The sequence below is a fragment of the Plasmodium vinckei genome, assembly GCF_900681995.1.
Source record: "Plasmodium vinckei vinckei genome assembly, chromosome: PVVCY_14".
Lineage (NCBI taxonomy): Eukaryota > Apicomplexa > Aconoidasida > Haemosporida > Plasmodiidae > Plasmodium > Plasmodium vinckei.
In genome coordinates this window covers 999,749-1,014,371 of record NC_051306.1, presented here as the reverse complement: position 1 = coordinate 1,014,371, position 14,623 = coordinate 999,749, and the positions used below count along the sequence as shown (strand labels likewise).

The following is a 14,623-nucleotide window of genomic DNA, read 5'->3' as shown; positions in this document are numbered from 1 at the left end:
GATGAGTTAAATTATCCTTCCCATGATTAAATAAATGAAATTATCATTAAGGGTGAAAATGTATAAATATCTTCAATGGATAATATATAGTGGATATAGTAATAGAAGTTACATGTGTTATTTTACTATTTAATAATATCGCTGAATAAATATACTTTTTATATAAGCTCCTTTTTCTTTTTAAATTTATCGCTTCCTTATATGCATTATGTGTATTTCTGTATGGAGATTATTCACATATATTGTAGAGAGGGGAATCTTCCATTTTTGTTATATTAATTTTGTTGTGTTTTAGATTCATAACTTTCATGATTTTCATATGTTTCTACACTTTCATTATCATTTGAAATATTACTTGTTTGAAACTTCGGTCTTTTTACATTGTTAATATACGATTTAATAGATAAATGCTTATGAGACAATGTATAGCATTCTTTAGATTCATAAAAAAAAATAGGAAATGAATCATGAACATTTTTATCATTAAAATGAATTGAGTGTATACTATTTAAAAATGATATGAATTTTCTGAGAGTAAAAAAACTCAATATTTTTGGCTTGTTATCATTATAAGTGTTAAAATCTATTACTATAATATCATATGTTTCATCACAATTAAATATATAAATACCATATTGATATTTAATTTTTATTATAATATATAATTTAAAATAAAAGCTTTCATTATCGTTAACCTGAATAAAATTTGTGCTTTCAATCGTATTAATTAATTCGTTTATAGTCTCTTTAAAATTACTTGTTTCAATACTTTTTACTTCTTTTAAAAATTTCATTTTGCTCTTCATAGCATTATATTTTTTTTTAAAATCTTTTTTATTATCTAAACATTCTAAAATGGTAGACAAAATTAAATCTTTGTCTCTTGGTTCAGATCTATACATTTTTAAAAAGAAGTTAAAAATGCAGAATTCCACTTCTTTCTCTTTTAGTTCTATGTCTAATTCATGTGCACACTCACACCAGTCCGCCTTTAAATGGGGAAAAATAAAAAAAAAATATGAAAAAAATAATTGAAGAAAAATGGTTGATAAAATAGTAAACACAGAGATATATAAGAACCAAAACAAAATGAAATATTTTTTTTAATCACTATGTTACATGCGGGCTAAAATACTTCGAATCCAAGGGTACTTCATTTATTATGTCCTCATTTCTTTTAATTATTTTATCAAAGACATTGAATTCAGAAACTTTATTTTTTTTAATATAATCTTGTAAATAATTTCTTTTTGTATTCTTTTTGTTTTTTTTTTTTTCTTCAAAATCATCAAAAAAATTGGTACAGCAAAATTCAAATTGCTTATAAATATATGTTAAAAAACTTTCTCTATATATATCTGTATCTTTAGGTTTTAATTCATCTAAATCATTTTCTTCATCTATTTCAAAGAAACTGTTAAGAGGGCACGTTGATGTTTCAGACATTTTTTTAGGAATACAACACACGCTTTTTACATAAATGATATAAAATTGATATATACAACATGTCTATATATAATTATAGAATATGGGCAAATGAGATAGCAAAATTTTGAAATAAATCAGATAATATAATATACATATGCTTTCATATACATACACATGTATTTATATGCGCAACATTTTGATCATAAATCAGATAATATAATATATATGCTTTCGCATGCATACACATTATGTATTTATATCCGAATTAATATATGCATGCATAATATGTGCACCATCATTATGAAAGATATGATATTTTTGTTTTTTCTGCCTTTATTTCCTTTTTTTTATGGTGAAATATTGATATTTTTTTTCGTAGCAAATATTATTGATGAAAGAGCAAAGTAACAAGGATGTAACAGCACATGTAAAATGTTGCTGCATATTATACCATATCCATAGGAATGTACAAATAATTATGAAAAGAGAAATTGCAAAATGTATAAAATACATATATATAAATATTTATTATATTTCATATGTTCATATATTTTACAAATAAAAAAAATCGTTTGATTTAAATACAGTGTCTTTTTCATAACATTTTCGATATTCGATTGTCCCATTATTTATTTATTAATTTTTATAGATTATTCAAAACTTAAATAATTATAATTGCCCAAATTGACAAAAAAAAGACAAAAATATTGATGAATTGTTTTAAAGGTATAACTTAGATATGTAGTGATATATATATTTATATGCATATATAATGATTGCAGTAATAGTAGCAATGCAAAAAAATCCATATTGAACGAAAGGATTATATATAGCAACAGTTTACTTTCATTAATATTAAAATTAAAATGAAAAAAAAATTATAGCACCCACAAATATCAAAATTGGGGGTATATAAATGCTAAAATCATTTACAATAAATAAAATACTATTGTAAAAACCTTATTACATTTTTAAAATTGGTTATACATATTTATGTTTGCTTAAGCATGGATTCATAATAGTAACAAAGTTCGTAGTATGATATTCGGTTCATTTGTAGAGGATTTTTGAACGGATGATGAGCAAGACAGAGTATATATTCATATGAAATTCCTTTAAGATATGAATCTTATATTATAACGAAAAAAAATCCACCTTGCATATATTCACTGATAAGGCATTATTTATATTATTTCGTTGAAAGTATTCAAATAAACACAGTTGCATTCCTTTGAAGAGGAGACACAAACTGTAGGAATATGGTAGCATCATACACATCATTTTTCTCCTTTTATCAAAATATATTTTTTTAGAGGTATTTAGCACAATTTTTTATATGGGTGAATTTGCTTTATTTTTATTTGGACTATAAAGCATTTTATTATTAATGTTATGATTTTTTTTCTTTATTATATGTCTCAACACCTTAAAAATTCTTATTTAACACAATTAAAAATCCAATGAAACTTTAAAGAAATGTACTTGCGTAAATGTATGTGCATAATGAATATTTGTGTAATTATATATATATAAATACACGCATACACATAATTCTTTAAAAAATAATAATATAAAACACATCTTATGATTTTTGCAAATATTTTATTATTTATTTTTATATGTTTTGTAGTATTTTCTTTGTTTATTTTTTTTTAAATATTTGTTGCAAGTAGTTATTTTTAAGTAATTTTGTGTGAATAATCAAGGAACAAAAAAAGAAAAACAAAATACGGCAAAGCAATTAAAATATAGCAAATGAATAAAGAAATAAAATATATATGCTTTCCCCCTGTATATTCTTTAAAACATAAGAATGCCAATTATAAATTATTATTAGCAAGCGTCTTTTTATTCATTTCTATTATTACGATAAGTATTTAAATATATGTGTGTACTTTATTATTTTTTTATATTGAATATTTTTTAATTAGTAATATATTTGCATATTTTTGTTTGCATATATATTTTAGGATATTATTTAACACCTGCTAAAGAGCATTATCAATATCGGGTTTAAATTGTTAAATCCGAAGTGTGCATATAATCGTTGGATGATACTAATGATATGTAGGTATATGGGTTTGAAAGTATTTTGATAAAATAAAAACACATATAAACGTGGGCACACAAAATATATGTACCCAAAGATACACAGGGATTGATACGGGAGTTTGAAGATCAAGAGCAATATGGATATATCGAGCGTTAATTTTGAAAGTGGGTGGAAAATCATAAAGGAAGAAGCAATTGATAAAATTGAGAAATATTTAGACGAAAATGTAGTTGAAATAAACAACAATTTATTTAATGCAGCAGAATACACTCGATTATATACAGTAGTTTATAATATGTGTGCAAAGAAAACTCCTTTTTGTTATTCTAAAGAAGTATATAGAAAATATGGAGAAAGTTTATCTATTTATGCTGTTAATAAAATAAAACCAAACTTAAAAGAGGCAGATAATTTAAAAAAAACAAAGGCATTAATTGATGCTTGGTACAAATATTCCTTTTATACAAATTGGATGAATAAATTTTTGCACTATCTTGATCGCTATTATGTTGAATATAATAGCTCTTTATGTCTAAAAGCATACACAAAAAATATATTTAAGTTAACATTATTTGACGAAACACGAGAATGTATTAAAAGTATTATATACAATATATATGATAGCATGCGAACTAGTGATGATAAAGATAATGAAAAATTATTTCGAGATATCGTTTTTTTATATAACGAATTAGATAAAGAAAGTGCTGAAAAAATGTATGAATCTGATATAGAAAAGAAAATTCTAGAAAATGTAGAAACATATTATAATAAAGAAGGAACTAATTGGATCCAAAATTTATCTTTTCATGATTATATTATATTAATTGAAAATTCGATTGAAAAAGAATATGAAAAAAATAAATCTTTAGAAGTAAACAATGATACTTGTGAAAAAGTAACAAATATTATTGTAAGAATATTAATATATGATAAATTAAATTTATTATTAAACAATAAGGAGAATATTTATAACCTATTGAAAGATAATAATTTAAATTCTTTAAGAAGAACCTACATATTGTTCTCTTATTTTTCTGAAGCTATAGACGGTCTAAAAAAAATTATAGGTGAATATATAAAAGCAGAAGGAAATAAATTAAAGGAAAAATACATTTCATTATCTATGTCTATTAATAATAATATCGATGCACCTACTTATGAGTCTAATAAAAATAGCAACATAGCAGAACAAAAAAATGAATACATATTATGCGAATATATACATGATCTCATAAAATTGCATGATTATTATCACAACATGTTTAACTTTTCATTTGTTAATATATCAAACAACGAGATTGATGCAAATTTCAAGGAATGCTTAAAGGATTATTTTGAAAGTTTTGTAGAACATGAAGATGAATACTTCAGCACTGTAAAATTGTTAGTTTTATATGCAGATAATATTCTAACCATAAAAAATAATAAAGAAGATATACAGTTACCTAATGTCGAAAATGACGATGCTGATTCCACATGCGATACAAATATAATTGAAACTGATAATTTAATAAAAAAAATGTCCGATATTGTTGCCATATTCAATTATATAAGTAATAAAGAAAGTTTTTTCGAATATTATCGAATTTATTTAGCAAACAGATTAATTAATAATATGTATATATCTATAAATGTGGAGAAAAAATTTATTGAGAATTTGTATTTTTTGTGTGGATCACAATACACTTCAAAATTAGGAGGCATGATACAGAACATTATTAATAATAAAATTCTCAACGAAAAGTTTTACAATTATATCAATAAAAATAATAGCAATGGTGAAATAGTTTTGCCTAATTTGACAAATTTCGACGAGAATTATGAAAACAACTTTTTTTCTGTAAAAATATTAAATAAAGGATATTGGCCTACTTTGGAAAAGACATCGATGAAATTAAGCGAAAATTTTAATAAATATATTTTATCATATACAGAATACTATAAAGCAGAAAATAAAAATAAAAAATTAGAATGGATATATGAATTAAGTGAAGTTGTATTCAAATACTTTATTAATAACCGTTCATATTATTTATATTGTAATCTCATAAGTGCAGAAATATTTTTATTATTTAATAAATATAAATATATAAATTATAATATTGTAAAAGAAGAATTACAAATCGATTTAAAAACATTCAAAGACAATATGCATTCATCTTTATATTACCATAAAATTATTTACTCTGATGATGATAATATAAATTGGGATACTTCCAATTTTTATATTAATGAAAACTTTTCTTATACTAATCAAAATGTTTATATAAAAAAAACTACGACTTTATTATCAAAAGAACATGAAAAAACAAAAGATGATAAATCAATGGCTATCGAGGCAGCTATTGTTCGTATTATGAAGACTCACAAAAGATTATTCTACGATCAAATCTTTGATCATGTAAAAAAAGTATTATCCACTTTTTCCCCGTCCAACCAGGTAATAATAAGGAATTATGCGTCAGCATAATCTAAAATAAAAAATGTTTGTAAAAGTATGCAACCGTTTATAATGGCAAGTGCTTATGAATATCTATGTGTATATAGATGGAAAGATCACATTCTCATTTGTTTTAACAAACTTCCTCTCCCTATGCATGCATTCTATATTTCTCTGTGTAAAATGAATAACATTTACTGTTGCATTTTCTTCAAACGCAAAATTTTTATTTTCTAAAAATAAACCAAATTTTCTTAAATTGCCATAAAAACATATGCATACTTATGATTTTAACTTTTATTTAGGCTATTGAGAAAAAAATTGATCTGTTAGTCGAACGAGAATATATTCAAAAAGAAGAAAATAGCCAAGTATATGTTTATATACCATAAAATAGACACCAAAATTTGAAATACTTTATCATGTCACTAATTTAATGAGCAGAAAGGAGGGTAATAGTTGTAGTGATCATAATATTCGAACAAACACAATAATTTTTTTACCTTTTTTTTCACATAATTTTTTTGTTTTCGTTTATTTTCCGTTTGGGTGTAGACCATTTTTTATGTTTTACCTTTTTTTCATTATAGTATAAATTTCGATGGGAATGTTACTATATTGCTTGTATCAATTATTAGTCACAATTTGAGTAAAATTAAGAAAAAGAGATGGGCTGTAAGCATCAGGCATTATAAAATCCAAGATTGCATGATTACTCCCCACCGTGCTTTTATACTCTTCTCATATGAAAATATGTTTTTACACAACACATAAGTATATTTTTTGTTCCGTTTTAAAGGATCGCAATATAATTCATCTTTTCTATTGCGAAGCTATTTTCATCTCGTATGTATAAGTTCTTATATACATATATTTATTTATCTAACTATATAATGCCCTATATTTTATTATTTATTTTATTTTTTTTATGGCATTAGGGTGTTCCATGCGTATATATTTTTTTGTAATTATTATTTTTTAAATTAATATATTTTGATAACAAACATTAAAAAAATATTTAGAATTATATAAAGGCGTAACTTATATTTATATTAAAATTTTACATATTAAACAAATGTAAAAAAAACAAAGAATCATAAACGGAAAACATATAGAAACAATAAGTACGTGTATGCACAATAAAAAATGTGTTCATGACTTTTCATTATTTAAATACTCAAAAATAAAAAAAAGGGATCCGTTTTGTAAACAGTTCCTTAACAAATGTGTGGTAATTCCTGTGTAATAAGCTTTAACACCTTCTGTTTTATAAATATTAAGTACTACATTTAAAAATCCAAAATTTTTCATTTGTACTTGTTGTCTCATTTTTATCGTATATAAAGGATATGTAATAACAACAGAAATATATTTTGATATAACACCATATATAAATGGTAAAATTTTGGATACTGTATTTTCTTCAATACTAAGATATCTGCCTTTAAATAAGTTATGTATATATTCGGCGTTGATACATTGCATTAAATATTCATAAGTAAAAAATTGAATAGCTACATGTGGTGTTAATAATAAAGAAGCAAAAAATCCTTTATAAAATGATGTCAATTTTTCTTTTTTATATATACTATATATAAATTGGAAATAATTTTTATATACATAAATAGAGCTCAAAGAATTTTTGCATTCCTCTCTTTTAAATATTCTCAATATTGTATTATTATTAACTGGTATTTTTGAATATAATATGTATCTTTTATAAAACCTTTTTCGTAAATTGGTGATCATATTACTAACCATTTGTTGTCTCTTTTCTGTGAGTGATATAGGATGATGTTTGTATAAAATGTAATTATGCAGAATATATTTTTTTATTTTACTATAATTTGAAAAAGGTGTACTTATCACATTTTTATTAATATAAGAAAGTGAATTATATTTTGATCTAGCTTTGATACTTTTATTATATATAAAATTATTTTTGTACAACCTGAAGAAATTCCCATTGTTACTTCCATTATTACTTATAATGTATCTCACTTTTTTACTGTTTTTTGGAAAATTTGCATGCCCTTTCGTATTATTAGAAGCATTTAACAGTTTAATCGCGTGCCCAATAATCCTTGAAAAATATGATTTATTTTTGGGTCCATATATTTGATATCTTTTATTTGTAATTTTATCTTTATAATTTAAATTTTTATAATTTAAATTTATTGTGCATTCGATTTTAGTTTTTATTAGCCATATTGGGTGAAGAAAGAAAACACCAATTATTGAACTTACGCAACTTGTAAGAATGTAATAATTCATGTTTTTATTTGTCTTACTTATTGCATCATTACTATTATAATTGGCGCTTACATTTTTCGTCACCTTATTATCTTCTATTAATTCAACATTATTTCCGTTCTTCATACTATTTGTATCTGGTCTATTTGTGCCTTTTTCTTGATCATTAACATTTTTTGTATCCAAAAATCTCTCATCTTTTGTATAAGCTTTCTTTTCTTTATCTGAATCGTGAAAAACACGGTAGTTTAGTGTATCATAAATAAATCGAAACACCCCATGAGAAACACCGGTAGTAATTAAGCTAGCTACTAAACCACGATATAAACTTTCTATTTTTTCATTTTTTAATATATAAAATAAATTATATTTATTATTATAATAATATGGGTAAGAATTTTTATATATTTTATATATTTGCTTTCGTGTTTTTATAGTATCTAACGGATGTAATATGCATAAAATTATAGAAGAGGAAACCATAAAATTTAGCGTTCTCTTTTTTATCTCATTGACTGATTGTGATTCATTAATGTTATTTTCCTTAGTATTTGTCATTTTGCACGTTTCATCTTTTTGGTTAGTATATATATTTTTATATTTTCCAATTAAGTTACTCACAAAATTAGCATCTTCATTTTTTAATCCCATATTATTCTATTTATTCATTTTCCCCGTCTTTTGTCTTTTCATTTCCCTTTGCACTTGCCTCTTTTATTCAGTTGCTTTTTTTATCACACTTTTCTTTTTTATGTTTTTGACGTTCGACCGTTTCTATTTTATATAGTTTTATATGTGCCTTTAATTTAAAAGGTGTCCTTTTTATTTCATGTTCACAATTTATTTTATTTGTCCATACTAAAATAGTACTATTAATTATAATCCCAAATGATTTTGGTGTTATATATATATCAAACTCTTATAACTAATACCTTTTTCGTGTTATAATACAAAACAAATGGCAATTTTAAAGGGGAAAATAAATATTTTATCTATTTATTAAAGTTATTTCATTTTTAAAATAACCATTTTTGAGTTATATTCTTTAACTTATTTATTTTTCATATGAATACAATAAACAAAGTAATAATAAAAATACACACATGAAAATATCCATATATCGAGCTATAATATATATAAACTCGAAGAATGCAATATAATATGTTACATTAATTTTTGTTAATTTTGCATGTATTATATTGAAGAGAAATAGGGAAAAGAAAAGGTATATATAAAAAGGGAATATAGGGTAGTGGGAATGTTCCCCAAAACATATATTCCTAAATTTAGGGAAAAAAAAAAAAAAAAAAAAAAAAAATAATATAAAAATTTCTTTTCTTATTTATTTTTGACAATATTACAATTTTGTAACCCTACACAGTCATAAACCATTTTGTATTAAAAAAATTTTTTTTTGGCGCATAAATAAATTTTATGAGTACACTTTTATAAAAAAGCGATAACTTGTGCTTTCGTTTATTTTTGTTTATATATTTTATATTCGAAATTATTTTATTATTTAAGCATTATTACATTGATACTACATTACAGCGACAATAATAGTACATTATCGCTATCATTATATTATTTTTAATTAACAATTTTTTTTTTTGTTTGAAAATTATCAATAATTACCTAGAACATGGAACTTTTCATATACGCAAAATATATATACTAAAATAACATGCTTCAAAATACATAATCTCATTATAATGAATATTTAACTAAGTTTTTTTTTACACCATTGACTTTTGTACAACTGAAGAATTGCCATTATTAATTAAAATCCAGATATATTATACATTTCTGCAAAATATTGTTGTATCACTTATCACGTACATTATATATGCAATGTACATATTTGTCTGTCCGTTTGCTTATTCTTTCATTTCCATATAATTCCCACAATTTACGTGCTGAGCTAATATGATAAAAAATAACTGTGTTTTTAATGCTTTCAAAAATATACAGTATTAAAAATGTTAAGTATTTTTATATGCTTTATAGCATTTCTAGCAAAATTATCATCATCAGAAAATGTACCATACTCAAATATTTCATCTCTAGTTGGTCACATAAATTTAGTATTGCCAGTACCTAATTTAATAAGCGACAATGTACTTGTTTCAAGTTCTAATAGCACCATCGGATTACTAAATTACAAAACAGGTTAGAATGCTTTTGAATTTTGCGAATATAAAAAATAATGAAATACTTTATGTTATTTTAAAAAGTTGTTTCCATATATCATTTTATGATTATATATGTATGATATTTCTGTCATTGTTATCATTAAATACGAGGAGCTAGTTCAGCTCTTCGTCTTCTTATTTTTTTTTGTACCTTTTTATCTGTTATATTAAATTTTTCATCTTTTGTAGGAATACTAAAAAATGTATTAAATTATAAAAAAAATGAAGATATAAAAAAGATACATACAAGTGATAAATATACATTTGTATTGGTTACAAATAGAAACGTGGAAGGAAGTGGAAAAAGTAATTGCTCAAATGGTGAAGATACATATTCATATATTAATGTATATACGGGGGAAGAACTTTATTTATTAAATATACTTGAATATAAAAATGAGACGATTATCGATTTTATAGTTATCGATGAAAAAATATATGTTTTATTAAATGACAGAATAAGTATAAGAAATGTGAATGATAATTCGATCGATTCAATAGTTTTTAAAGACCATAATATAAATTCGATATATTCAAAAATTATTAAAAAAGGATATAACAATTTATCTTTTCTATATGTAGATAGTGATTTATTTTGCCATTTGGTTTTGTTTGACACTATAAATAATAAAATTATACATGAAAAAAAAATTACTAACTTTAAAGTAAATAATAAACTTAATAATTATGTTAGTGTAATAAACAATAAAAATGCAGTTGTTATATATAATAAAAAGGATATACACATTATTGAATTGCCAAACAATGAAAACAACAATAATCGTGACAATATTTATAATTATTATTATCAAAAACTAAATGGGGAAAATAAGGATGACGAAAACAAGGATGGGAAAAACAAAGATGAAGAAATAGAAGGGGAAATACAAGATAAGTCTAACTTTATCATGGATAATGAAATGGAAAATTTAAATGCAGACGAATATTTTGTGATAAAGCTTGGAAATGAAGAATATATATCCATGTATAAAACTGGCAAAAATACAAACACAAATAACAATAACATAATAAAATTGATAAAACAAAAAGAGAAGGAAAATGAGCTCATAGGATATTATATAGATAAAGATAACAAAAAGAAGCTAATATACTGCGAAGATAAAGAAGGTAAAATATTTGTTAAATCGTTAAATGAGCAAAGTGTTATAAATAAAAATGGAGGAAAAGATAATAATAATACTATTGCAACTTTAAATAAAGGAGACAATGTTTATTATCATGGAGAATTACTTATTGGGTTATATGATCAAGAAGATAAAAGTAACTATTTCTTTAGTGTTTACCAGGACTCTTCTTTTTCGGTATATAAAAACAATGATGTGCATTATACTAGGGAAGAAGCTTTATCATATGTAAAACAAATGCATTTTTATAATTTTGATCATTTAAAAAACACGAAAAGTAAAAGTGTAAATAATTTAAATATACCCGAATTTAGCATATTGAAAGAGCTAGAAAAATATTTAAAAAGTAAAATAAGTTTAATTAACAAATCATACATGGACGAAATAGTGAAAAACAACACTCAATTGTCACTAGTACCATTTAATTTCTTTTACTTAACTGTTAATGAAAAATTAGAGATGCTAAATATTTTGATTAATAAGAACGAACAAAATGGCATAAAAAGAAAAACTCTTATTGATACAAAAAAGAGTGAAAAAAATGGATCAATAAAGGATAATAAGAAAAACTCAAGTGATAATAGTGATTCTATTAATACCTCTAACAAAGATTATAAATACGAAATGATGAAAAATTTAATTAAAAATGCGATAAGAAAATATGAAACAGATCAAACCTCAAACTATGCAAAAAAATCAATTGTGCTTGTATCGACATCAAATAATTTTATATTTGCAATACATTTATACACTGGATTAATTTTATACAAAATTGATATGAATTCTATTAAAGGTGTAAACAGTATAATATCCTTAAAAAATAAGCTATGCTCTTATAGTTTGAATAAAAATAATTGGTCTGAATATGAACAAGGAGGAAAAATAATATTTCTTAACAACGCATCTAAAGGAGATAATAGTGCCACTACTTTTAATCGAATAGATGGATCAATAAACCAGCCAAATGAATTAAGTTTGTTTAAGAGTTTTTCTAAAGACTCTGTTTTAGTTATTTTAAAAACGGATTCTATATCCCATATAATAATATTTGATATATTAACCACCGACATAATTTTTGAAAGAAAATTAAATTCATTTGAAATTCAAAACCTATTTATTTATACTAATGAAAATAATAAAAGTATAATAGCTGTAGATAAAATGTTAAGAGCAAAAATGATACCTATTGAAAATGTTGTATCTAAAAAAGAAAAAACATCACAAAATGGAGCTATAACAAAAGTTGATCTAAAAAATGAAGAATTTTATTTTTATACTGTCAATAGTGAAAAAAAATCGATCCAAGGATACAGAATAATTGGACCAGATAATAACAATAAAAATACAACCAATGATGATATTGATTTAAGATTAATTGAAACATATTTTATAAATATGAATACCGAGAAAATAGAAGTTTATGCAAAATCTCTGACTAAGCAAAAGGACATTTTTTACCCTATTAAAATAAACAAAGATGCTTCTATATGTTATAAATATATTAACAATAATATTATAACATATCTTACAAAAACTGAAAATAATAGCCGTTCTTCTATTGCTTACACTATATATATCATTGACGGAGTTACTGGAACTTTGATCCACTCCAAAACTTTAGATAAGCATGTACGGCCACCATTCCATATAATTATAAATGAAAATATAGTTGTGCTTCATTTTTATAATGCAAATATAAATAAATATGTTATAAAAACATTTGAACTATTATTGGATAAAAAAGATCCGGGATTTATTAATTTAATTAGTTCAAAAAAAGAGAAAATTGTTGATCTTTTTGATGTTAAAAATGTTATAGTAAAGGAACAAAATTATATTATAGACCATAATATTAAATCATTTAATTTTACAGAAACAAAAAGAGGAATAACAAATAAGCATTTATTACTTTTGTTAGACACTAATAAAATCGCTATGCTCAATTTAAATAGTGAAAACAAAGAACCAATTTATAAAAATTTAAATACATTTATTACGCAGAAAAATATTTTATATAATTCAAAAGGTTTTGCTTCAAATGAAAGTATGCTCGAATCAACAACACTTATTTTTTCATGGGGTGATTATTTTTATTTTACTGCATATCAACCAAACGGATCTTTTGATACTATGGATAGTTTAAATATTTTCTTTTTATTATTTTTAATAATTTCTGTATTTATAGCATCATACTTTTCTTATATTACGAGAAAAAATAAAATTATTTATGCTAAATGGGCATAAACACAGATAATCAAATATTATAGAAACCGTTACTTCGACATTTAATTTGGAACATAACACAATCAGACAATACTACATAAATTTATTCGCATATGCTTTAAAAGAGAAATAAATATATAGAAGTAATTTATAAGAGTTTAGGTTTCTAACCAAAAGCACATTTTATCCATTTGTGTGGTTAATATTCAATAATTACCCACTGTTTAGAGGCACGGAATGTACACATGTGTGTATACGTGCATATGACATGCATATTAAAGAGCATGCTTTTGGATTTTTCATGAAAACCATTTTTATAAAAAAGAAAAGTAGAATTATCGGGGATATAATTTCCTACTCTGTATTAATTAAAAATATTTTTGTTCATGAAAGTATTGTAAATAAATACATATATTTGCATATATACGCATATTTATGTATGTTTGCATGTATTTGCTTAATAATACACGTACACTGTTATCGAATTTATCTATACTTATCATTTATTCAATTATATCAGGGTTTATGAAAATTATATATGCATACATAATATTCTATTTTTTTTCGTAATTACATTGTTTATTTATTTTTCATATTTTATATTTTTACACCCCAAAACCGAAGAAAAACAAATTAAGTCAATTTTTTTAATTATCATTTTATTTATTTTCTAATCCATATTGATATAAATCAAACATTAGCAAGCATTAACATGAATAAAAATAAAGCATTTATATTTTAATATATCCTTTAAGGATTTGTTCAAATTGCAACTTAATTTTGCTATATATTCGTAATGCTTATTTATATGTGAGAATAAATATAGAAATATAAATGCATACATATATGTGTAATAGACCTACACATGAAAACAACCTACAGTTAT

The 14,623-nt window shown here is 23.2% G+C and overlaps 4 protein-coding genes across 4 annotated transcripts; 2 read left to right on the top strand and 2 right to left on the bottom strand.

Moving 5' to 3' along the window:
* Positions 1-275: 275 nt before the first annotated feature.
* PVVCY_1402850 (conserved Plasmodium protein, unknown function) lies at positions 276-1,446 on the bottom strand (the record flags this gene model as incomplete). The annotated part of the gene is made up of 2 exons (XM_008624741.1): positions 276-989; positions 1,120-1,446. 2 exons carry the CDS (start codon positions 1,444-1,446, stop codon positions 276-278), a joined length of 1,041 nt encoding a protein of 346 aa, XP_008622963.1.
* Positions 1,447-3,617: 2,171 nt separating this feature from the next.
* On the top strand, positions 3,618-6,316 carry PVVCY_1402840 (cullin-1, putative; the record flags this gene model as incomplete). Its single annotated transcript, XM_008624742.2, has 2 exons — positions 3,618-5,924; positions 6,230-6,316. The coding sequence occupies 2 exons, from the start codon at positions 3,618-3,620 to the stop codon at positions 6,314-6,316; spliced, it is 2,394 nt and encodes a 797-aa protein (XP_008622964.2).
* A 760-nt stretch (positions 6,317-7,076) lies between these two features.
* On the bottom strand, positions 7,077-8,828 carry PVVCY_1402830 (mitochondrial carrier protein, putative; the record flags this gene model as incomplete). The annotated part of the gene is made up of 1 exon (XM_008624743.1): positions 7,077-8,828. One exon carries the CDS (start codon positions 8,826-8,828, stop codon positions 7,077-7,079), a length of 1,752 nt encoding a protein of 583 aa, XP_008622965.1.
* Positions 8,829-10,156: 1,328 nt separating this feature from the next.
* On the top strand, positions 10,157-13,758 carry PVVCY_1402820 (ER membrane protein complex subunit 1, putative; the record flags this gene model as incomplete). The annotated part of the gene is made up of 2 exons (XM_008624744.1): positions 10,157-10,346; positions 10,559-13,758. 2 exons carry the CDS (start codon positions 10,157-10,159, stop codon positions 13,756-13,758), a joined length of 3,390 nt encoding a protein of 1,129 aa, XP_008622966.1.
* Positions 13,759-14,623: the final 865 nt, after the last annotated feature.